General features: G+C 38.4%; 1 protein-coding gene across 1 annotated transcript; it reads left to right on the forward strand.

The window, feature by feature from the left end:
- Positions 1 to 18,842: 18,842 nt before the first annotated feature.
- LOC149235074 (uncharacterized) lies at positions 18,843 to 20,129 on the forward strand. Its single transcript, XM_089461286.1, has 3 exons — positions 18,843 to 19,482; positions 19,576 to 19,668; positions 19,841 to 20,129. The coding sequence occupies exons 1-3, from the start codon at positions 19,354 to 19,356 to the stop codon at positions 20,036 to 20,038; spliced, it is 420 nt and encodes a 139-aa protein (XP_089317412.1). The 5' UTR covers positions 18,843 to 19,353; the 3' UTR covers positions 20,039 to 20,129.
- Positions 20,130 to 25,694: the final 5,565 nt, after the last annotated feature.

Genomic DNA, 25,694 nt, shown 5'->3' on the forward strand with positions numbered 1-25,694 from the left:
AGAATTTGAAAACCAGAGACCCAAAGAATACACTTATCAATACTATGGGTTCAACGAGCTTGAAGACTCTTACAATAGCAACAGCCAGTGTTGAGTAGAAGCCCATGTGAATCATGGTGGGACTGATCACACTAAAGTTGTCAAGCAATGGCAACTCCAATGGATATGGCTAACATATTGGCCATGGCCTCACCTTTATAAGATTCTTTCTTCAGGGGAACTGCAATCGAATGCATATCAAATGGGTGCAAGAGCTTTCAACATTTGAAATATCGATACTTTGAGAGACATGCACCAAGGGCTGCATCATTTAGGATTTGTACTCAGTTTAGGTGTCATATTCAAGGGGAAGTTGTTATGCTTTCCACCACTTCATAGATTGTTAGAGTGATGAAACAAAGGAGGCTCCCTCTTGAGGCTAGATTATGTCATTCATATCAGCTGTGTTGTTGATGTCCTAGCTCAGCCAGGTCTTGCCAAAACTCTGTTGAGGTTCAAAATTTATTATAAACTGAAATGTCTTCACAAGAATTGACCTCATAAAATGCCATAATCACAAGATATGTCATACATGGCTGTGATTATGGCTCGCAAGACCCTTAGACTTTGAGCAATGAGGCTCGCAACATCACTTATGATTATGCACTCTACAATTCTGTGACCAGCTGAATGTCAAGCAATTGAACCGCGATTTAAATCCTATTTTGTCAGCAATAAGTACTATACTTTGTCTTTATTTAGTGTAGAGAACCAAGCACTTATTCTGCTCATCTATAGAAGGGACAAAGGTTGTTTGCCTATGAGGTATAAGGAAATCCTATCAGATGTTTTGTATTTTCGTATGGAATTGAATCATACTCCTGCACATTGTAACATTCATATATATCAACCTGTAGAGGCTTTAATAACACCTGGTATTCTGGTTAGTGATTTTATTGGACCTCATGTGCATATCCTACATGCACAGGATGGACTATTCATATGTTACAGGGTATTATATTTATTATTTAGGGTGCACATCTTCAGGTGCTCAAGAACGATTACTAGAACAGTCAGTGAATTCTGCAATTTAAAGGATGAAAAAGGAGGTTATAGGAGTCTAGTTTTGGTTCTCATCCACAATGTCACACTAGTCTGCCTGGGCATGGTTCTCATGGTTTAATAGTGACTTGAGGAGTCATAATACCACAGATTACTAACCACGAACAGCTAAGGTAGCCCAAGGACAATAGCCATCTTTACACATTAATTAACAGGTCTTACATTAATTATCCTAGGGGGTTTTAATACTTCCAAATGCTTAAAAAACAGTTAGCAGAGCATTCACATTACACATTCCAGCAATCTTTTCTATAAACCAACCAAATGCAGTCAGGAGAGCCCTCCTTTTAAACTATACAACCTTATTGTTAGTATGATCAACCTTATTTTAATATATAGTGTGACAAACCGTATGTGACAGGCAAGTGGAAAACTTTTCTCGCAATTCACTAAGCGACGTCCTGCGAGCCAGACTTGAGACGGAAACCCTCGTCAGAAGTATATGCTTGGCTCTTTTCCAAACAAATGAAGAGTCAATGAGGTTTTGTGTAATCACTTCTGGTATCGTATTGGGTTAACCCTCCCCCTTTTTTATTCCAATAAGCAGAGGTGGTCACTATGGTAATCCGATTTCAATTTGTAGTTAGAAAATGGGGTCACAACTTTCCATATTTTTTTGTTTTGTTTTGTCTTTTTACATCAAACAATAGTATATTTATTAGAACCATAGTCAACTAAACAAACAAGAAACAATTTATTTGACAGGTGGAAGAAGTGATAGGCTTAGAGAAATTGAATTGTAGGCCATGCTTCTTGACAAATTGATGAACAGATGTCTCCTTACTTGAGATTTAGGTTGGCACCATGGCACCATCCTGTCCATCATTATACACTAATCTTGTCATTATCTTCTTCACTGTGAATGACTGGCCTGTTCCCTGCAAATAGATCTGGGCATAGAGGAGCCAATCCAAGAACAGTAATCTCTAGCACAAGACAATATTAATGATCTAAATACCTAATCCTGAAGCTTGAGTTTGATTTTTCTCTACTAGTTCTGAATCTCTGATTGAGAATCTCCCACTCGTCATTATCAAACCTTCTCCTTCATCATTGGCATCAGCTGCACTGCTGAGGTACTTTGGTTGGTTGTCATTGGACTTGAGAGCTTGAAGTTTCAAATGATTATAGTAACAGACAGCCAGAAAAGCCAGTCCACACCCACTCAAGTTTATGACTGTAACCTTTTCATTTATTACAGACAAAGATTATGTTATGAGCAGCCAGTCCTTGACAAGACCAGTAACATTCATATTCAAGGCTGAAGTCTTTCCTATCAGACGAAACACTGCAAGATTAAGAGCCAAGGCACAAGCAGAAATGTCATGTAATCCAAATCAAAGGAAGAGACCCTGATTATCAGAAATGGGTATTCTACTAAGGCCCAGGGGGTGCTGAGAAAAACAAGGAAACAAGGAGCAACAAAGATGTGATGGGATCCAACTTAATCCCTTTTGATGTTTGTGGAATTTGTATGAGAACCAATTGGGTAGTCTCACATGCAACTGCACTTAACTGGAGAATCACCTCCCATGCATTCATCTTGGCCTCCCCATAAGCTGAAATAGTAACTCCAATGGATATGGCCAACATATTGGCCTCGTGCTCACCTTTATAAGCTTCTTTCTTCAGGGAAACCACAATCAAATACACAGCAATGGGAATTAGAGCTTTCAGCATTTGAAATAATGATACTGAGAGGAAAACATAGGCAGAATTTGAAAACCAGAGACCCAAAGAATACACTTATCAATACTATGGGTTCAACGAGCTTGAAGACTCTTACAATAGCAACAGCCAGTGTTGAGTAGAAGCCCATGTGAATCATGGTGGGACTGATCACACTAAAGTTGTCAAGCAATGGCAACTCCAATGGATATGGCTAACATATTGGCCATGGCCTCACCTTTATAAGATTCTTTCTTCAGGGGAACTACAATCGAATGAATATCAAATGGGCACAAGAGCTTTCAACATTTGAAATATCGATACTTTGAGAGACATGCACCAAGGGTTGCATCATTTAGGATTTGTACTCAGTTTAGGTGTCATATTCAAGGGGAAGTTGTTATGCTTTCCACCACTTCATAGATTGTTAGAGTGATGAAACAAAAGAGGCTCCCTCTTGAGGCTAGATTATGTCATTCATATCAGCTGTGTTGTTGATGTCCTAGCTCAGCCAGGTCTTGCCAAAACTCTGTTGAGGTTCAAAATTTATTATAAACTGAAATGTCTTCACAAGAATTGACCTCATAAAATGCCATAATCACAAGATATGCCATACATGGCTGTGATTATGGCTCGCAAGACCCTTAGACTTTGAGCAATGAGGCTCGCAACATCACTTATGATTATGCACTCTACAATTCTGTGACCAGCTGAATGTCAAGCAATTGAACCGCGATTTAAATCCTATTTTGTCAGCAATAAGTACTATACTTTGTCTTTATTTAGTGTAGAGAACCAAGCACTTATTCTGCTCATCTATAGAAGGGACAATGGTTGTTTGCCTATGAGGTATAAGGAAATCCTATCAGGTGTTTTGTATTTTCGTATGGAATTGAATCATACTCCTGCACACTGTAACATTCATATATATCAACCTGTAGAGGCTTTAATAACACCTGGTATTCTGGTTAGTGATTTTATTGGACCTCATGTGCATATCCTACATGCACAGGATGGACTATTCATATGTTACAGGGTATTATTCTTATTATTTAGGGTGCACATCTTCAGGTGCTCAAGAACGATTACTAGAACAGTCAGTTAATTCTGCAATTTCAAGGATGAAAAATGAGGTTATAGGAGTCTAGTTTTGGTTCTCATCCACAATGTCACACTAGTCTGCCTGGGCATGGTTCTTGTTATCACAAAATCAGTACTAAGGGCTGCAGCCAAGCAAGATTTCATGTAACTCTTTCAACCAGACTTTAGACCAAAGATTAGCCTCTTTGGTCAGAGAGGGCTCTCTCACACACTTTTGATAAAAATCAATCACAACAACAGATGGCTAACTCTTCACACATTCATGAAAACAAAGCTGGTTGGACACATATCAAATTAGTCTTCATTGGGCTATGGAGTCTCACACCTTTAGTAAACAAAAGCACAGTCATTTCATGGAAGTCAAGGCTCTTTGCATTAGATGTTCAAACATACTTCACAAAAACCACAGCTTGCCAAACACACAGGAAGTCAGAGCATAAGATATGAATTCTGAGTGATTGTGCTATAACAAGGCTGTAAAAGAACATTAAGAAAATAGACCACTATCACATTTGAACAATATAATCCATTGAGAATCTTGAGAAGAAACAACCACTGTTTTACTATTACTGTAATAAGTCTTTACATTGGCCCAAATAAACTCTGTTTTTGTATAAAATATCCAACCTTTTTTACATCAGAGTCATTTCTATATATAGGAAAACCAAAATACAACTACTTGAGACTCCTCAACAAGCATGAAGGGAGCTCGAAATCCTATCATTAATTGCCTTATCCATATCTAAAACAAACTAATTAATTACAAAGGTATTGCGCTGTGAAAACATAGAGTTCCATTCCCATTGAAACTCTAAGTCTATCTCCTCGTGTGCATTGATGCTTTCTTGAACTTTGACACCTGTACCACTTCAGTAATAGCCAAGACATGCTGGAGGAACATTCACTGAATGAGCAGCTTCGGATACTTGATATGTGGATGACTCATCAATTGATAAGGATCTGTGCCCTATTTTCACGGTCTCTGCCTCCCATTAGTCTTCATGCATTAAAAGACTATGCTCCAAGCCATTTAGTTCTTCTAATAACCACGCATAATTCAATATGCCTTATGATCTGGACACTTTGTGAACTGAACAGGTGTACCACTCAAAATTTCGGTAACCCTACCAGAACCCTAATATTTCGGCCATAAAGTAACTTAAGGAAGACTTTAACAAAAGACAAAAATTTCACCTTTTCCTTAAATACTCACACCTGTCACCTTTTGAATATCTGAATAGCTTTGTATAATCTCCATGCTGGCCTCGAGTCATCCCTTTTAAGATTTGCTGACCTCAGCATCATTTTCATTTTTTCTCATAAACAGTCATCTACAGCAGTTTCGTAGCGCGCTACGAAACTGCTGTAGATAATCAAAACAGAACATATGAATCTTAAAGCACTGTTGACTTAACTTCATGATTTCTTCAGCTAATTTGTACAGGTGTTAGGGATCCAAAAAGGTTACAAAATGATGGAAATCAAAATTTACCAAAACTTGAAAAGCAACTTTCTCCTTGGATCAATGAGCTAGTTTACCTAGCTTCTTCTTCAAACTGCTAACCTCTTTCTTCAAAGCCTTGTTTTCTGCTCTTAGGCTTGTGTTCAGCTTTCTCATGATCTTTGCTTTCTTAAGGGCTGGTACTGTCCACAAATATGCATCAGACACTGAATTTTTTGTTTTCAATTCTAGTTTGAGATTGAATTATTTAGCTCCAGCTGCTACGAAACTGTTGTTCTGCCTGAAAAATGGGTCTCGGGACAGAGCTCATATCTTCTCACAGAAAACGTATTTGGAAAAACTAAAGGAGGTTTCTGTAAACCAATCCGTGTTTAACAAAAACCTCTTTTGGTTTTTTAAAACACTTCTCCAGCTGCCCAGAATCTGTCTTTGAAAAAGAGGTGTAACACAGGAAATTAAAAAACTGCACCTACAGCAGTTTCGTAGCGCAACTTTAGTCACTCGATTCTCCCAGCTCATAATCAATCTGAAGAAAATGAAAGAGGTTTTTCTATTTCAGTATGTTAGGAATAAAAACCTCTTTCCGTTTTCGAAAATATTCTTTCAGCCGCGCTAAATACCTCCTGGAAGCTAACTGCTTAAAACAGAGAAGTATGCCTGTAACAAACATCACCTACAGCAGTTGTAGCCAGTGTACCAGTATGGAGATCTCTCATTTTGAACCACACCACCTGAAGGTGGTCCTGTAATCAATGGATTACCATCCCCATCACCATTGCTCCTTCTATGCCAGGTTCATGCAATTCAACACAATTCCACAAGCCTGGGCTTTACTCTGGGCTAAATCATCAAGGCTTCCCGTCTCTAGAAATAAACCCAAGTGTGTTGCCCGCAAAAACCATTTTCTTTGACTGGAATCAATAGGCTGGCCCTTCCATAAAGAAAAGCAAGCTGGATCGTTTTCAAGATTGAGAAGTTCAAATGACAAATATGATGACTGTATAAAAATCAATCTTTCAACATGAAGTCTTGCTCTTGTGAAGCAGTTATCAACAATTTTGCAAATGTCTTGATCTAGCTTTGCTACATCTACCGGAATTGCATCAGAAGCAACTAGCACTTCAACATCTCCTGCTCTAAATGCATCCAACGCTTTACTTCGTGAATATTGATGTTGTAGGCTTGAATACTCGATCATCCTTAAGACCAGCCCTTCGAAACAGTTCAATAAAGTACATAACCTCTAGGTAGAAACAACAGAAGATGTGAAAACAATGGTCTGTTCCCCTTGCACTTGCAACAGTGCCAAAATAAATGATGTGATATCCACAGTCTGATCCCTTGTTTATCCACTGATTACCACAGAAGGTTTCTTCCAAGGAAAGAGTGCTCCAGATAAACCCAATGAAACACCATCTGCTGGGGTACTAAAAAACCTTACAAACTGACAACTGTTGATGCAAACCCAATGGATTTTGATAAACATGACAGCTGTGAAAGAATAACTATAGATCCGAACAAATCCCCAATTTCATAGCGCAGCCAGTGCAAAATATGAATTATGCGCTACGAAATCACCTAAAACATGCTGCGCTGCGAAACTGCCAAAAGGATTTATGTGCTACAAAACACTTTGTCCTCAAGCTAGTGTGAGCTATTTTGGCAAGCAAATTTTCAGTGATAACAGTTCTCATGGTTTAATAGTGACTTGAGGAGTCATAATACCACAGATCACTAAACACGAATAGCTAAGGTAGCCCAAGGACAATAGCCATCTTTACACATTAATTAACAGGTCTTACATTAATTATCCTAGGGGGTTTTAATACTTCCAAATGCTTAAAAAACAGTTAGCAGAGCATTCACATTACACATTCCAGCAATCTTTTCTATAAACCAACCAAATGCAGTCAGGAGAGCCCTCCTTTTAAACTATACAACCTTATTGTTAGTATGATCAACCTTATTTTAATATATAGTGTGACAAACCGTATGTGACAGGCAAGTGGAAAACTTTTCTCGCAATTGACTAAGCGACGTCCTGCGAGCCAGACTTGAGACGGAAACCCTCGTCAGAAGTATATGCTTGGCTCTTTTCCAAACAAATGAAGAGTCAATGAGGTTTTGTGTAATCACTTCTGGTATCGTATTGGGTTAACCCACCCCCTTTTTTATTCCAATAAGCAGAGGTGGTCACTATGGTAATCCGATTTCAATTTGTAGTTAGAAAATGGGGTCACAACTTTCCATATTTTTTGTTTTGTTTTGTCTTTTTACATCAAACAATAGTATATTTATTAGAACCATAGTCAACTAAACAAACAGGAAACAATTTATTTGACAGGTGGAAGAAGTGATAGGCTTAGAGCAATTGAATTGTAGGCCATGCTTCTTGACAAATTGATGAATAGATGTCTCCTTACTTGAGATTTAGGTTGGCACCATGGCACCATCCTGTCCATCATTATACACTAATCTTGTCATTATCTTCTTCACTGTGAATTGTTGGCATTATGGTTCAGGTGTTGTCCTTGATGGCAACCCATTCAGGTGGTAGATCATTGTTCTTCATGTCAGCAGCAAAGGTTGATGATCAGCTCTCATTTTATTGAAAAATTATGAAGGACGCACGAAGCCAGTTCAGAAGGTGCGTACCCGCAGGTACACCATGCAGGGTCCGCGTCCAGAGACGCAAGCCAGCCGTTCAGGGGGTGCGTCCATCCAGTGCACACTTTTCAAGGCAGAAAAAGCTCACGTGGGGGTTTCTTATGTTTTACTCTTGGTATTTAGCCGACGGTTTTGGGTTACTATGGTGTCGGCTCATGGTATTGTTCCATGATTTTAGGAGGAGCTTGCCTATATAAAGCAAAGGAGATCATTTGGATTGAGTATGGTTTTGGGTTGAATATCTTATGAGGGCTAGATCTGGTCTAGATCTAAACAAGGCGAATCTGATGGACCGAGATCTCTTGGGCTCTTGCTCGGATCTGTAGATCTAACTGTCTGGGTCATTTCTAAATTCTCTATGCCCGGAGGGACGCAGGTGCAGTAAGGGTTCAGGTGCGTCCGGGACGCAGGAGCGAAGCGTTTCAGGTGCGCCGGACGCAGGCGCAGAAGGGTTCAGGTGCGCCGGGACGCAGGCAGTTCAATAGACTCAGTGCGAGGGACGCAGGCTAACAGTTGAGCACGGTGCGTCCGGGACGCAGGCTAGCAGTTGAGCAGGGTGCGTCCAGGGACTCAGGCCAGCAGTTGAGCAGGGTGAGTCCGGGACTCAGGCTAGCAGTTGAGCAGGGTGAGTCCGGACTCAGGCTAGCAGTTGTGCAGGGTGCTTCCTTCTCTTAAAATCTTTGTTTATCATTGTTGTGTTCTGGGTTCGGTCCTATTATTGTTGACCTGGTTACTACAGTTGATTGGGTAATTCTCTTACACTTGATGATCAATTGATGCTTATGGATCCAGTTTGAAAATTTATGAAAAGTGGTCCTTGTATGAAAAGAAGTAGGGGGTTGTAGCTCCCTTCCAGGAGAAACTGGAAAACGAGAGAGAGTTGTAGCTCTCTGCAGGTTGCAGCCTGCATACTGGTAAAGGACTGCACCAGTACAAATCCATTGTAAAAGAAGTTTCTAATTTGAAAGAAGATAGAGACATATTGCAGCAGGTGGTTTTTTCCCCACATTGGGTTTCCACCTTACATCTTGTGTTCTTTGGTGTGACTATCTGTTTTCTTTTGTTCATGCTCATTATTTTATGGTACTGACATGCAAAAATAATTCAAAGAACAAATGAAGAAGATTTATTAAAAGAATTATATAATACTGATTCACCCCCCCTCTCAGTATTATTTCCAACAATTGGTATCAGAGCAGGTCCTTCAGAGAAGCTTGATCGCTTGAAGGTAGATCGTTCATCATGAGCAACTACGAGAGAGAAGCATCAATCAGGCCACCGGTTTTTGATGGGACAAACTTCAACTATTGGAAGGTAAGAGTTACTGCATATCTTCAATCTCTTGGTACAGAAGTTTGGGACATTGTAGAAACAGGCTACGCTTTTCCTTCAGCTACTCCTACAGATCCAGCTGAGAAGAAGAAATATGAAACAAATGCAAAAGCAGTCAGTACTCTATTAGGAAGTATATCCCAAACGGAATTCATGAAGGTAATGCACTTCAAATCAGCAAAAGAGATATGGGATAAAATGGTCACGAGCTATGAAGGAGATGAACAGGTAAAGCGAGCTAAACTTCAAACTCTCAAGATTTAGTATGAGACTCTCAAGATGTATAATGATGAAAGTGTGGCTAATTATTTTCTTCGGGTAGATGAGATTGTTAATTGTATGAACAATTTGGGTGAAGAAATAAAAGAGGCTATAGTAGTTGAAAAGATTCTAAGATCATTATCCCCCAAGTTTGAATCTAAAGTATCTGCAATAAAAGAAAAGGAAAATCTCCGAATTCTCACTATGTCTCAGCTACATGGAATTCTAACTGCTTATGAAATGAGAAAGGGAGGTCCATCTGACAGAAGGGAAGCTGCTTTCAAGGCATCAGGCAAATAAGATTACTATGAAGCAAGCCATGTTCCAGAAGAAGAGGAAGAAGAATCAAATTTTGTCAGAAATCTTCAAAGGGGTTCTGGAAGGTTCAGAGGTAAGCTACCTTTCAAATGCTTTACTTGTGGAAGAGTAGGTCATTATGCTGCAAAATGTCCCTATAAGGATAAAGGTAAGGAACCTGCTAGATGGAACAAGAAACAAAGTACAAATAAGAAAAGCTACTACACCCATGAAGACAGTGATGGTTTATCAAACAGTGATGAAGATGAACAAGGTAATAAATATAAGTTGTTAATGGCATTTGAAGATGATGATTATGAGCATGTTGTAGATGTGAATAACCTCTATGATGAAATTACTAGACTCAAGAGATGTATAGAAGAAAAGAATGTGATCATCGATACTCTACAATTTCAAATTGATGAAAAGGAAAAACATCTTGAAAAACTAGAAGGTGAAATTGTTGGTCTTAGAAAAGAAATTGAGAAAACAAAAGCTATTAATCTTAAGTTTGTCAAAGGATCTAAAACTTTGGATGAGATTATCAATGTGCAGCGGTCTCCTCTAAACAAGACAGGTTTGGGTTATAATGGAGAAACCTCTCAAGCATCCACCTCAAAAAGCTATCTTGATGCGGCAAGAAGAAATGAGCAGAAGAACAATGAGGATAATCAGGTGAAGCAGGGACGAAATACAAACAGAAACTATCAAGGGAAATCCATCTTAAGGGTGAACAAAAGCTACAACCAGCCACAGGTAAAATCCTCTCAGTTTGGTTCAAGAATAGATGAAAATAGAAATTATAATCAGTTGGCAGGTAGATTCAATAACCGCAGAAGCTTCTTCAATGGACAATGCTTTTCTTGCCATAATTTTGGTCACAAAGCAACTCAATGTGTTGCATATAAAAAAATCATGACTAGGGAAGCTCAAAAACAAAGAAGCATGACAGGGATTACAAAAAGGACCTATAACAACTTTTCGGTTCTTGAAAATGAAGTTGAATGTTCCATTTGCAATAATTTTGGTCATGAAGACTCTGAATGCAGGAGCAGGTTTTAGGAGAGAAAGGAACAAGAGCGGAAAAAGGAACAAGCCTCAAGCACCAAAACATGGAGAATAAAGGAACCTCAAACAGAAAGATGTGGGATAGCATTCTATGCAGAGGGACAGGAAAATCTATGGTACATTGACAGTGGATGTTCGAAGCATATGACAGGTGATAAAGAAAAACTTGAGTCTTATTCTACTTTAGAAAAGGGAAAGAAAGTCTCTTTTGGAAATGATACTCCTGCGACTATAAAAGGAAAAGGTATTGCTCCTTTAAAAGAAACGGTCAAGGCTGGAAATGTTTTGTATGTTGATGGATTGAAGCATAATCTACTAAGTGTCAGCCAGATGTGTGATCAAAGAACCGAGGTTATATTCAGATCAAATGGATGTCTTGTTCGTGATCTTGATACTGGTAAAACAGTTCTCAAAGGGAAAAGAACTCCAAATAATCTGTACATATTTGAAGAAGGACAACAACAATGCTATCTAAGCAAGGATGAAGAGCACTGGTTATGGCATCGAAGGTTGGGACATCTAAGCTTCTCACAAATAAGGAAAGCATGCAAATATCAGGCAGTTCGCGATCTTCCAGATATCAAAATTCCTGACAACACCATATGCAAATCATGTCAGTTTGGAAAACAAACCAGAACTAACTTCCCAGAGAAAGAAGGATCAGCTAGCATGCCTCTTGAGCTAGTACACACAGATACATGTGGTCCCTTTAGAAAAAGGACACCTCGAGGAGAAGAATACTTGATATTATTCATTGACGATTTCTCTAGGTTTGTTTGGTTAGGACTTATGAAGCACAAAGATGAAGCATTCGAAAAATTCAAATCCTTCAAAGCCTTGGTTGAAAATGAATCAGGTCACAAAATTAAGTGCCTCAGATCCGACAGAGGTGGGGAATTTACTTCAAATGAATTTTTCGATTTCTGTGAAGAACATGGGATAAGAAGAGAATTCTCTACAGCAAGAACTCCTCAGCAAAATGGAGTTGTGGAAAGAATGAACAGAACAATCCAACAGATGGCTCGTGCTATGCTTGATGAATTAGGAACTCCCGCAACTTTCTGGGGTGAAGCTGCACATGCTGCAGTTATTATTCTCAACAAAACAAATGTCCGGGTGAACAGTACTCAAACTCCTCATGAGCTCTGGAGTGGTAAGACTCCTTCGGTAAAACACTTCAAAATCTTTGGGAGCAAATGCTATATCAAAAATACTGATGAGCAGCTTGGAAAACTTGAACCTAGAGCAGATGAAGGCATTCTTCTTGGTTACTCTCCACATAGCAAAGCATACAAATGCTACAATAAAAGACTTGGCAGAATTGTTGACAGCATTGATGTAGTGGTTGATGAGAAGGGATACATTCCTAGGCAAGTACATCATGAAGACATTGAAGAAGGTGAAGGCTACCCCCAACGACAGAATGATGAAGAAGAAGAACCTCAAGAAGAACCAGAGGAGAAAACAAGAACAGAAGAAAATACTCCATCCAGATATGTTCAGAAGAATCATCCAGAATCTCAGATTATGGGGCAGAAAGAAGCAGGTGTACAAACAAGAAGAACAGTTGCAGAAGCTTCAAGCTATTTGGCATTACTCTCCTCTACTGAACCACAAAATGTGAAAGAGGCATGCAAAGATGAATGTTGGGTGAAAGCCATGGATGAAGAACTTGAGCAGATCGAAAAGAACAACACTTGGGAGCTAGTTCCTAGACCAAAAGATAAGAATGTTATCGGGACAAAATGGGTCTTCAAAAACAAATTAAATGAAAATGGAGAAGTAATTAGAAACAAAGCCAGACTTGTTTGTAAAGGGTATGCACAGCAAGAAGGAATAGACTTTGAAGAAACCTTTGCTCCTGTTGCAAGACTTGAAGCCATCCGAATGTTCCTTGCTCTCTCAAGTTTTCAAAACTTCAAAGTATTTCAAATGGACGTGAAATCAGCCTTTCTAAATGGAGACTTGGAAGAAGAAGTGTACATTGAACAACCAGATGGGTTCATTCTTGGAAATGATCCAAATCTTGTATGCAGATTGAAAAAGGCTCTCTATGGTCTCAAACAAGCTCCAAGGGCTTGGTACTACCGTTTGGACAAATATCTTCATCAACAAGGTTTTTCAAAAGGATCAGCAGATAGCAATCTTTATATAAAAGTTGAAAATGACAAATTGCTAATATTTGTTGTATATGTAGATGACATTATTTTTGGGAGCAATGAAGAAGCTATGAGTCAAAAATTTGCCTCTATCATGCAGAAAGAATTTGAAATGTCCCTGCTAGGAGAACTGACATATTTCCTTGGTTTGCAAATCCAACAAAAGGAAGGAGGAATCTTTTTATCTCAAACCAAGTATCTCAAACAGATTTTGAAGAAATATGGTATGGAAGATGCAAAACCAGTATGTACACCCATGGTCACAGGATGTAGCCTCAGTGCAAATGATGAATCTGCAGCAGTACATCAACCAACCTACAGATCTATGATTGGAAGTTTACTTTATTTGACAGGTACCCGACCAGATATCATGCATGCAGTTGGAATAGTTGGAAGATTTCAAGCAAATCCGAAAGAGACTCATCTTCAGGCAGTGAAGAGAATTTTCAAATATCTTCAAGGGACTCAAAATTATGGCTTATGGTATCCTAGAGATACAGATCTTACACTTCATGCTTATACAGATGCAGATTGGGCCGGAAGCGTGGATGACAGGAAAAGCACAAGTGGAGGTGCATTCTTTATGGGTTCCAGACTGGTATCTTGGTTCAGCAAGAAACAAAGTTCAATTGCCTTGTCTACAGCTGAAGCGGAATATGTTGCTGCTGCATCTTGTTGCACCCAACTCCTTTGGATGATGCAGACTTTGCAGGATTTTCAAATCACTTGTACACCACCAATCCCTATCTTATGTGACAACACAAGTGCAATCAGCATCTCAAAGAATCCTGTTATGCATTCAAAAACCAAGCACATACCAATCAAGTACCATTTTCTCTGGGAACAAGTACTTGAACAGAAGATCAAGTTGGAGTATGTTCCTTCTAAGGAACAAGTTGCTGATATCTTCACCAAACCATTGCCCAGGGACACTTTTGAATACCTCAGGCAAAAGCTGGGGGTTGTTGATGCATCATCTTATTGTTGAACCTCTTCTTATTGGTGATACAGGCTCAGGGGGAGCACATAATGCATTGTTGGCATTATGGAGGATGGTCAGAAGGAGATCTTGGAAATTGCTGCAATATGTCTCTATCTCTTTCATGTTGGATTATGGTTCATCGCTGCAGATCTGGTTCATATTCAGGAGGAGCATGATCTTAGGGGGAGCATAGCCTTTGCCCTTGATGTAAAAGGGGGAGAATGAAGATTATGAGGTTGCCATCAAGTCCAAAGGGGGAGATTGTTGGCATTATGGTTCAGGTGTTGTCCTTGATGGCAACCCATTCAGGTGGTAGATCATTGTTCTTCATGTCAGCAGCAAAGGTTGATGATCAGCTCTCATTTTATTGAAAAATTATGAAGGACGCAGGAAGCCAGTTCAGAAGGTGCGTACCCGCAGGTACACCATGCAGGGTCCACGTCCAGAGACGCAGGCCAGCCGTTCAGGGGGTGCGTCCATCCAGTGCACACTTTTCAAGGCAGAAAAAGCTCACGTGGGGGTTTCTTATGTTTTACTCTTGGTATTTAGCCGACGGTTTTGGGTTACTATGGTGTCGGCTCGTGGTATTGTTCCATGATTTTAGGAGGAGCTTGCCTATATAAAGCAAAGGAGATCATTTGGATTGAGTATGGTTTTGGGTTGAATATCTTATGAGGGCTAGATCTGGTCTAGATCTAAACAAGGCGAATCTGATGGACCGAGATCTCTTTGGCTCTTGCTCGGATCTGTAGATCTAACTGTCTGGGTCATTTCTAAATTCTCTATGCCCGGAGGGACGCAGGTGCAGTAAGGGTTCAGGTGCGTCCGGGACGCAGGAGCGAAGCGTTTCAGGTGCGCCAGACGCAGGCGCAGAAGGGTTCAGGTGCGCTGGGACGCAGGCAGTTCAATAGACTCAGTGCGAGGGACGCAGGCTAACAGTTGAGCACGGTGCGTCCGGGACGCAGGCTAGTAGTTGAGCAGGGTGCGTCCAGGGACTCAGGCCAGCAGTTGAGCAGGGTGAGTCCGGGACTCAGGCTAGCAGTTGAGCAGGGTGAGTCCGAACTCAGGCTAGCAGTTGTGCAGGGTGCTTCCTTCTCTTAAAATCTTTGTTTATCATTGTTGTGTTCTGGGTTTGGTCCTATTATTGTTGACCTGGTTACTACAGTTGATTGGGTAATTCTCTTACACTTGATGATCAATTGATGCTTATGGATCCAGTTTGAAAATTTATGAAAAGTGGTCCTTGTATGAAAAGAAGTAGGGGGTTGTAGCTCCCTTCCAGGAGAAACTGGAAAACGAGAGATAGTTGTAGCTCTCTGCAGGTTGCAGCCTGCGTACTGGTAAAGGACTGCACCAGTACAAATCCATTGTAAAAGAAGTTTCTAATTTGAAAGAAGATAGAGACATATTGCAGCAGGTGGTTTTTTCCCCACATTGGGTTTCCACCTTACATCTTGTGTTCTTTGGTGTGACTATCTGTTTTCTTTTGTTCATGCTCATTATTTTATGGTACTGACATGCAAAAATAATTCAAAGAACAAATGAAGAAGATTTATTAAAAGAATTATATAATACTGATTCACCCCCCCCCCCCCCTCTCAGTATTATTGCCAACATGAATGATTGGCTTGTTCCCTGCAAATAGATCTGGGCATAGAGGAGCCAATCCAAGAACAGTAATCTCTAGCACAAGACAATATTAATGATCTAAATACCTAATCCTGAAGCTTGAGTTTGATTTTTCTCTACTGGTTCTGAATCTCTGATTGAGAATCTCCCACTCGTCATTATCAAACCTTCTCCTTCATCATTGGCATCAATTGCATTGCTGAGGTACTTTGGTTGGTTGTCATTGGACTTGAGAGCTTGAAGTTTCAAATGATTATAGTAACAGACAGCCAGAAAAGCCAGTCCACACCCACTCAAGTTTATGACTGTAACCTTTTCATTTATTACAGACAAAGATTATGTTATGAGCAGCCAGTCCTTGACAAGACCAGCAACATTCATAGTCAAGGCTGAAGTCTTTCCTATCAGAAGAAACACTGCAAGATTAAGAGCCAAGGCACAAGAAGAAATGTCATGTAATCCAAATCAAAGGAAGAGACCCTGATTATCAGAAATGGGTATTCTACTAAGGCCCAGGGGGTGCTGAGAAAAACAAGGCAACAAGGAGCAACAAAGATGTGATGAGATTCAACTTAATCCCTTTTGATGTTCGTGGAATTTGTATGAGAACCAATTGGGTAGTCTCACATGCAACTGCACTTAACTGGAGAATCACCTCCCATGCATTCATCTTGGCCTCCCCATAAGCTGAAATAGTAACTCCAATGGATATGGCCAACATACTGGCCTCAGGCTCACCTTTATAAGCTTCTTTCTTCAGGGAAACCACAATCAAATACACAGCAATGGGAATTAGAGCTTTCAGCATTTGAAATAATGATACTGAGAGGAAAACATAGGCAGAATTTGAAAACCAGAGACCCAAAGAATACACTTATCAATACTATGGGTTCAATGAGCTTGAAGACTCTTACAATAGCAACAGCCATTGTTGAGTAGAAGCCCATGTGAATCATGGTGGGACTGATCACACTAAATTTGTCAAGCAATGGCAACTCCAATGGATATGGCTAACATATTGGCCATGGCCTCACCTTTATAAGATTCTTTCTTCAGGGGAACTGCAATCGAATGCATATCAAATGGGCACAAGAGCTTTCAACATTTGAAATATCGATACTTTGAGAGACATGCACCAAGGGCTGCATCATTTAGGATTTGTACTCAGTTTAGGTGTCATATTCAAGGGGAAGTTGTTATGCTTTCCACCACTTCATAGATTGTTAGAGTGATGAAACAAAAGAGGCTCCCTCTTGAGGCTAGATTATGTCATTCATATCAGCTGTGTTGTTGATGTCCTAGCTCAGCCAGGTCTTGCCAAAACTCTGTTGAGGTTCAAAATTTATTATAAACTGAAATGTCTTCACAAGAATTGACCTCATAAAATGCCATAATCACAAGATATGCCATACATGGTTGTGATTATGGCTCGCAAGACCCTTAGACTTTGAGCAATGAGGCTCGCAACATCACTTATGATTATGCACTCTACAATTCTGTGACCAGATGAATGTCAAGCAATTGAACCGCGATTTAAATCCTATTTTGTCAGCAATAAGTACTATACTTTGTCTTTATTTAGTGTAGAGAACCAAGCACTTATTCTGCTCATCTATAGAAGGGACAATGGTTGTTTGCCTATGAGGTATAAGGAAATCCTATCAGGTGTTTTGTATTTTTGTATGGAATTGAATCATACTCCTGCACACTGTAACATTCATATATATCAACCTGTAGAGGCTTTAATAACACCTGGTATTCTGGTTAGTGATTTTATTGGACCTCATGTGCATATCCTACATGCACAGGATGGACTATTCATATGTTACAGGGTATTATTCTTATTATTTAGGGTGCACATCTTCAGGTGCTCAAGAACGATTACTAGAACAGTCAGTTAATTATGCAATTTAAAGGATGAAAAAGGAGGTTATAGGAGTCTAGTTTTGGTTCTCATCCACAATGTCACACTAGTCTGCCTGGGCATGGTTCTCATGGTTTAATAGTGACTTGAGGAGTTATAGTACCACAGATCACTAAACACGAACAGCTAAGGTAGCCCAAGGACAATAGCCATCTTTACACATTAATTAACAGGTCTTACATTAATTATCCTAGGGGGTTTTAATACCTCCAAATGCTTAAAAAACAGTTAGCAGAGCATTCACATTACACATTCCAACAATCTTTTCTATAAACCAACCAAATGCAGTCAGGAGAGCCCTCCTTTTAAACTATACAACCTTATTGTTAGTATGATCAACCTTATTTTAATATATAGTGTGACAAACCGTATGTGACAGGCAGGTGGAAAACTTTTCTCGCAATTGACTAAGCGACGTCCTGCGAGCCAGACTTGAGACGGAAACCCTCGTCAGAAGTATATGCTTGGCTCTTTTCCAAACAAATGAAGATTCAATGAGGTTTTGTGTAATCACTTCTGGTATCATATTGGGTTATTGTTAGAAGCGATAATTGGATTCGGATTCTCATCGAGTGAGTTGTTCTGCTTTCTCAATTTGAGAGGGTTTGTTTGGAGGGAAAAACGAAAGAGGACACACAAGAATAGTGAGGGGAAAGATGCAGAGGAAGAGGATTGAGAACATCGCCAGCAGGCAGGCTACATTTTCCAAACGTAGGTGGATTGCTGAAGAAAGCTTACGAGCTCTCGGTGCTCTGCACTGCAGAAGTTGAGCTTGTGATTTTCTCCCCAGCAAGAAAGCTCTATGAACTGTTTTTTAGTGAAAATCCTACTATTTTTATTCTAATAATCATGGCTATGCAAACCTCATGAGATTCTTACTAATAACCCCAGTGGTGCAAGCCCTAGTAAGCTCGATGTTGAAAAACTTAGTGTAAAACCTCCAAATCGTTGGTTTTGTTGTAGTGCTTATTGGAGAGTATATAAAAAATTTCACACCTTTTTATGAGATATGGGAGAAAAACATGTTAAAGATTTTTAATAAATATAAAATTTCCAAAATGATGCTAGTTACGTGTGATTCTTTTTTCATTGTTTATGATTATGAAAAATGAAACTCAATGTTTTTTCATTAGTGCACACATATTTCATTATATAATTGCATATAGAAAAATCATTCCAAAGCTGATAACAATAAAAGTGAAGAATTTATGGTCCAACGTTATATTTAAGGGAGATGTTTAAGGATGACGTTTGAATTTTGTTTTTCATTTTAAGACATTTGGAGCAAATATTAGGAAGGACTTTGAGAAAGGATTGTCCTTGATTTTCGAAAATGGAGTTGTTCCTTTCCAGCCATATGCCCAAGTGACCATCAAAGGGAGAGCTCATATGTTTTTTGGATGTTTTCTTTATAGCCATTTTTTTACACATATCCATAGAGTCCCCATGCCATTGATGTGAATTACTTGTTCGGTTTTTTTTAACCAAAATTTTTAACCAAACAAGAAAAATTAAAAAAATGCCTCAAGATCAAAGACTGAAACAAAGACCTATTGACATACCTTTTAAAGTATGGAAAGAACTTGTAAAATCATATGAGAAGTTGGATGCACAAAGAAAAGCCGGCAATGAGAGCATTCAGGTATTGAATTTTTCATTAAACATTATTTAGAATGTATTAATACTTATAAGTATCTTAGACATGTATTTGTGTAAAAATAAATTGACTTGGTTTATGTTTAAGGACAAGGCATCCAAGGCGAGGTTAACCAAGACAAAAGTCACTCATCGTAGTGGCCAGAAAGGTTTAAAAGCACTGATAACAACCTTTGTAAGTATATTAAACATGTGATATTTTTTTAATAAATTTTGTACTAGAAGAAAGTCATTGTTATCTAATTTATCCCTCTTTACTGATTGATAGGAACTAAAATATGGAAGACCTCCAAATCATTTGGAAAAGGAGGTGCTGCAGCAAAAGAGATCGGTTGAATTTGTTGTTTGGATGGACTCTATGGTATGTAATCTTAGTTGGATTTCCAATATACTTTTAAACCATATTTTCATTTTATTTTTTAGTACTATTAGACATTATATCTTACCTCATTTTATGGTTAACATTGTATAACAAAAACATGCGTTGTGTTATGTAATTAATACTAACATGTAATATTGATTTTTTTTGTCAGAATGCTATAAGTAATGATTGCCAAGACGATGATCCAAATTATGTTCAACATATATCAGGAGATGATGAGGATGAGGATGAGGATGATGGTGGTGAAGGAGGAGATGATGATGATAGTTGCGGTGTTGGTGATGATGTGGATCAGAGTAATGAGGATGGTCAAGATGTTCATGAGGATGATCTTGGTGGTGGTAGCTAGGCATGCACATGCATTGTTTTTTATGAAGAAATTATTGTGTAGAATGACATTGCTATGTTTAGATGGATGTTGTGAATTTACCCTATATCAATGAAACATTTTGATTTTGTAATCATACGATGAGTTTGATTTATGTATGTTGTTAATTTATCGTAGAATAACGATATTCATGAAATATTTTGATTTGTTAATCATATTTGAATTTTACTTGTTTTGATTAAAAATAATACTGATTTTATTAGTATTATGTTGCTATTTTATACATGTTTTGAAAATTGTTAATGACACATTGTTATTTTTTTGGATGGATGTTGTCAATTTCTCTTAAATTTCTTTACAAATGATTTTGAATTGTGATATCTACTTTAATGATATTTAGAAACTATCATATATTTCACTATGAATCTATAAAGCGGGTCATATATGCAAAGAAAAATATACTCTATATAAGAAGTCAAATGCGGATGTAACCATGGATGCAAAATTGAAAGTAAAATTGGATGTTAAACTAGGAATTAATACAAAATGCAAACAATTGACATACAAAGTGTTTTAAATTAGAAGTGAAAAATTGTGCAATAGTTGACACAAAGAAGGGAACAAAACATGGCATACAAAAGGATATCAAATTGGGCAAAAACAAGGACACATAAATGGGCACCAAATTAGATGCAAAAAAAGACAACAACTAGATGTAAAATAAGATGCAAAGTTGAGTGTTAAAAAGAAGCAAAAAACGTTACAAATTAATATGCCAAATGATGATGCAAACTTGGGTGCAAAAAAGGAAAAAAAAAAAGATGTAAGAAAAGACATAAAACAAGATGCAAAATGGGGCTGAAAAAAGGTGAAACCAAGGATGTCATATTGGATGTAAAAAATGATTCCTAATCACATGCAAATTTAGGGTCGAACTCAGACACAAAATTATATGCAAATGTGGACACAAAATGAGGCAAAAAAAGATGCAAATTTGGATGGTGAAAATGATGTAAAACTAGACACCAAAAAAGTGCAAAATTGGATGGAAAAGTTTGTGTAAATAATGGTGCAACATTCGACACAAGTAGACACAAAAAAATGGTGCAAAAAGGGGCATAAAATAGCTTAAAATTGGATGCAAAACTTGGTGCAAAAACAAATACAAAAGTAGATGTAAAAAATGGCTCTAAATTGAATGTACCATTAGACACAAAATAAGATGCAAAGGTGGACACAACACATGACTCAACATAAGATGCAAATATAAATGCAAATTTGGATGCTCAAAATGATGTAACATTAGATGCAAGAGATGGTGTTAAAAATGATGCAAAATTGGATGAAACAAATGACGCAAAATATGGTGCAAAATGAGATGGGAAAAATGGAGACAAATCAAACGTAAATGTGGATGTAAAAAATGGTCCAAAAAAAGATGCAAAAATGGGCACAAAAATGGATGCAAAATTTGGTGCTAAATCAAATTCAACACATGGTGCAAAGATAGGCACCAAAGCTGGTGCAAAAATAGAAGCAAAAACTAGTGTAAGACTAGATACAAAACCTGGCGTAAGACTAGATGCAAAAACTGACACAAAATGGATGCATAAAAAGACGTTAAATTGGATTCAAAATACAGTGTAAACTTGATGCAAATGATGGTGCAAAAATGGAAGCAAAGAATGACACAAAATAGGAAGCAAAAGAGAATGAAAAATAGATGCAAAAAATGAAACAAAACTAGAAGCAAAACCTGTCATAAAATAAGATGCAAATCTTGGTTCAAAATTTGACGCAAAAAATGATGCATAGTTTGGTGTAAAAAATGATGCAAAATCTAGCGTGAAAAAGGGTGCAAAAAAGGACGCTTTAAAAATTGTACAATAGAGCCAGATTTAGCGCCAGGTTGCTCATCACAATTACAAAAAAAATGCACTAAAATCTGGCGCAAATCGCTGGTTTTGTTGTAGTGACACCTGCATATGTCACAGGCCTGATCAAGAAGCCATGTATCTCAATAGGAGAGCAGTCCAATAACGAAAGGCAGGTTAGGACTTGATCCTTATTTGGTTTTTTAACCAGCACAAATTATATTTCTTCCACTGCAATAGATAGGCAGGTCAAGACTTGATCCTTGTTTAGATTTTTAACCAGGATAAACTATATTTATTCCACTGTAATAAATAGTATTTCAGTGTTATTAATCAATTTTTATAAATATTTGTGATTATGTACTATTGCACATCACTAGAAGAATATTACTTGCTTGATCTTGGAATTTTAAATTTATTCATGTTATGGAAACCATGGTTGCATGCTATGAGTTTCTTATAGCTAAATCTTAACTATGAATATTGAGTGAGGGGAGGTGTTTGACTGTCAATCCACACCTGAACACGACACAGGCATGATCAAGAAGCCATGTATCTCAATAGGAGAGCAGTCCAATAATGAAAGGCGGGTTAGGACTTGATCCTTGTTTGCTTTTTTAACTAGCCCAAATTATATTTCTTCCATTGCAATAGATAAGCAGGTCAGGACTTGATCCTTGTTTACATTTTTAACCAAGACAAACTATATTTCTTCCACCGTAATAAATAATCTTTCAGTGTTATTAATCAATTTTTTATAAACATTTGTGCTTAGCTCGCAAACAAGACTGCTTTACAACCAACCAAGTTGTTGTTGGCTTTTCAATGTAGTGAATGCATAGAACCATAATGTTGTTAGTGTTTCAAAGCAATAAAACAACCTAGGTTGTAAGCCAAAATGTTTTTGTGACAAGAAAAAGATACAATCCATCCAAAATCCACATCATAATGTGGTTACAACCAAAAACATATGACACCCCTATTCTTTATGGCTCTGAGAATCTTGTAATATTTCTACATTATAATAGACTATAGATGTTCCTTTTAAAATTGATTTTGGCTACAATGTCGCACACATTATGAAATAAAACAACCTAGGTTGTAAGCCAAAATGTTTATGTGACAAGAAAAAGATACAATCCATCCAAAATCCACATCATAATGTGGCTACAACCAAAAACATATGACACCCCTCTTCTTTATGGCCCTGAGAATCTTAAGTGCCAAAACTCCCCAAGTTACCTTCTTGAACCAGGTAGGTTGGCCTACCTAAAAAGGGTTGATTAGGAAATGGTTGATTACTGACATATGATTGAGTCCAATTTATAGCTTCCAACCATGGAGCTATTGAGTACCCATACCTCACATTTGCACTACTAACCCCTGCATTAAGTGGAGGTGTGTAATGAGCATACATAGAATTGACACCAACTCTGGTAGGCATAAGGCAAGTGGGTAAACCCTCAGTTTCATAGTGAGGCACTTGAATGTTTATGAGATCTTGGAATAATGGTGTATTATTTGCAATGGAGTCCAGTGAGCTTGAAATAATCCTGGTTTCATCAGCTATTCTTGTATCATTGTCAACCATATTGATCATCCCTTGTTCCTTTTCAAGCATTTGTTATGCCTTTCTTGATTCATTTTCCTATCTTGCCGTCTTTTTTTGTTGGTCCTTAACTTGCCTTGCTTTATCTCTTTCAATCCTTTCATTTGCTCGACGTTGCACTGCAACAATCCTTGATGCCTTCTTCTCCTTGACTAGATCCTTCTTTTTCTGTTTTAATTCTTGCATTTCAAATTTCTTTTTTTTTCAGACTCAACTAACAGGTTTATATAGTCCTCTGAGGTGAGTAACTGTGAGCTTCGGCCCAAAGGAAGACTACCTGGTGCACCTTGCTTTTTTTTCATTGATACTCTCTCTACTGGTAGCTTTAGGAACCGACCAAGTATCTTCTCCACCCCTCCCACCTGCATGTCATTGCTTGTTACTTCCCTTTCAATATCTGATGGAAGTGATTGAACTATATCATTATCTTCATTTGATGCCTCATTATGTGCTTCATCTTCTTCCATTGATTTATTGTCCACAAAAAAATGAACAATTTTACTATTCAATTCTGTTGGTTGTGAGGGCATGTTCATGCTTGTTCATTGGTTGCTGAGACACTATGTGCATTCATATTAACCATTGCTTCTGCTAGCCATGAAGGTGGTGTTACCTAGCTTGGAAATGTCAATTGGTCATTGTCAACTACATGTTCAACAATGTCATTAACAATATCAGTAACAGGAGTTTCATGTTCTTGAGTTGGTGGAACGATCTCCATGTTACTTCGAATTTGTTCATGGTTATACTGTGTTTCACATACAGTTTCATCATCTTCATTATATAAGTGTCCTTGAGAGAGGGAAATCATATTACCAGCTGCAACAACATCATCTTGGTCATCTACTTCTTGCACTTCAACACCTGTTTGGGCATTCCCTTCTTCCTGACCATCCACATGAAACATTTGGCTACAACCAGTATCATGCATGAGAGCATCATAGTTCAGTGGCCAGATTCCTATCCTCCTAAAGCCAACCTTGATATTTGATTGTGTCAAAGTCCTTTTAAAAGCTTTAATTGCAAGCTTTGCTAGCTCGAACCTTTTCACCTCAACCCCTCGATTCTTTGCCATCCATGCAGCGCACTCCGACCTGAAATAGTTCTTGAAAGGGCCAAACACGCTAACATCAAGGGGTTGCAGGCTGTGAGTGATATGAGCAGGCAATGTCAACAGGTCGATGCCTAAATTGTTTGCTTCCTCAATTGTTTGTACAGCCATGTGGCTCCCATGGCCATCTAATATCAATAGGTGTATGTTATTAGGCGAGACACCACCTGGTACCGATGCAACAAAGTGAAAAAGCCAACCTAAAAACAGTTCTTTAGTCATCCACGCATGGGGATGTGCAGCGATGCATGCACCTGGTTCACAGTTTTGTATATAGTTTTTCGGTTGATTTTCACCTTTGAATAGATAAAATCATGGGATTGAAGTACCAATTGCATTGACACAACATAAAATAGTTATCCTCTCCCTACTCTTAGGAAAAATATTTGGCACATTTCAGCTCCCTCTCTTGGCAATTACTTGCATGCCACAATTCCTCCCTGCCTGTAAACATGTTTCATCACAGTTCCATATATGGTCTGCTCCATAAGAATGTTTATCGTAAGCACTAGAAAGTGTGTCATAGAACTTTTGCACAACTACAGGGTGAAAATTTAATGCTCTGTCTCTGTCAAGGCCCTTAGCAGTACGCAATACAAGTTTTGAATGCCTTTTTTTAAACCCAAACCACCATGATTTACCAGGAAACCCATATTTGAATGGGTTTGGCCTCCCTTGACAGATTTGAGCAACTGTGGATTTGAGTTGTATCAACTCTAGCCCATGTCCCTATTTGGCCATCTCTTTACACCAGTGAACCACCTCAACCTCCTCCTCCACAGTCATAACTGTAAGAGGAACTCTACGTTTGTATGAGTCAGTCCTTTTATCCAATAATGTATTGATGAGGGAGGAATACCATGTTTTTTTGCAGATGCTCGAATTGAGTGTCCGTTAAACTCTATGTCATCAATTGCAACTAACATTTCTTCTTTTGTCCATCCTCTTATAGCACTGATCTTTTTAGTTGAACTTGCCCCTTGGATTGTTGTTGACAGTGGTTCTGTGGCTGATGTTGTGTTAACATCAGCTTTAGTTGCATGGTCATCCTCAACAATGTTCCTTGGGGAATTGTTGACATTG

This window comes from Pinus tabuliformis, chromosome 8, assembly GCF_031772625.1.
Source record: "Pinus tabuliformis cultivar Carrire ecotype Pingquan chromosome 8, CPIR1, whole genome shotgun sequence".
NCBI classification, from domain to species: domain Eukaryota; kingdom Viridiplantae; phylum Streptophyta; class Pinopsida; order Pinales; family Pinaceae; genus Pinus; species Pinus tabuliformis.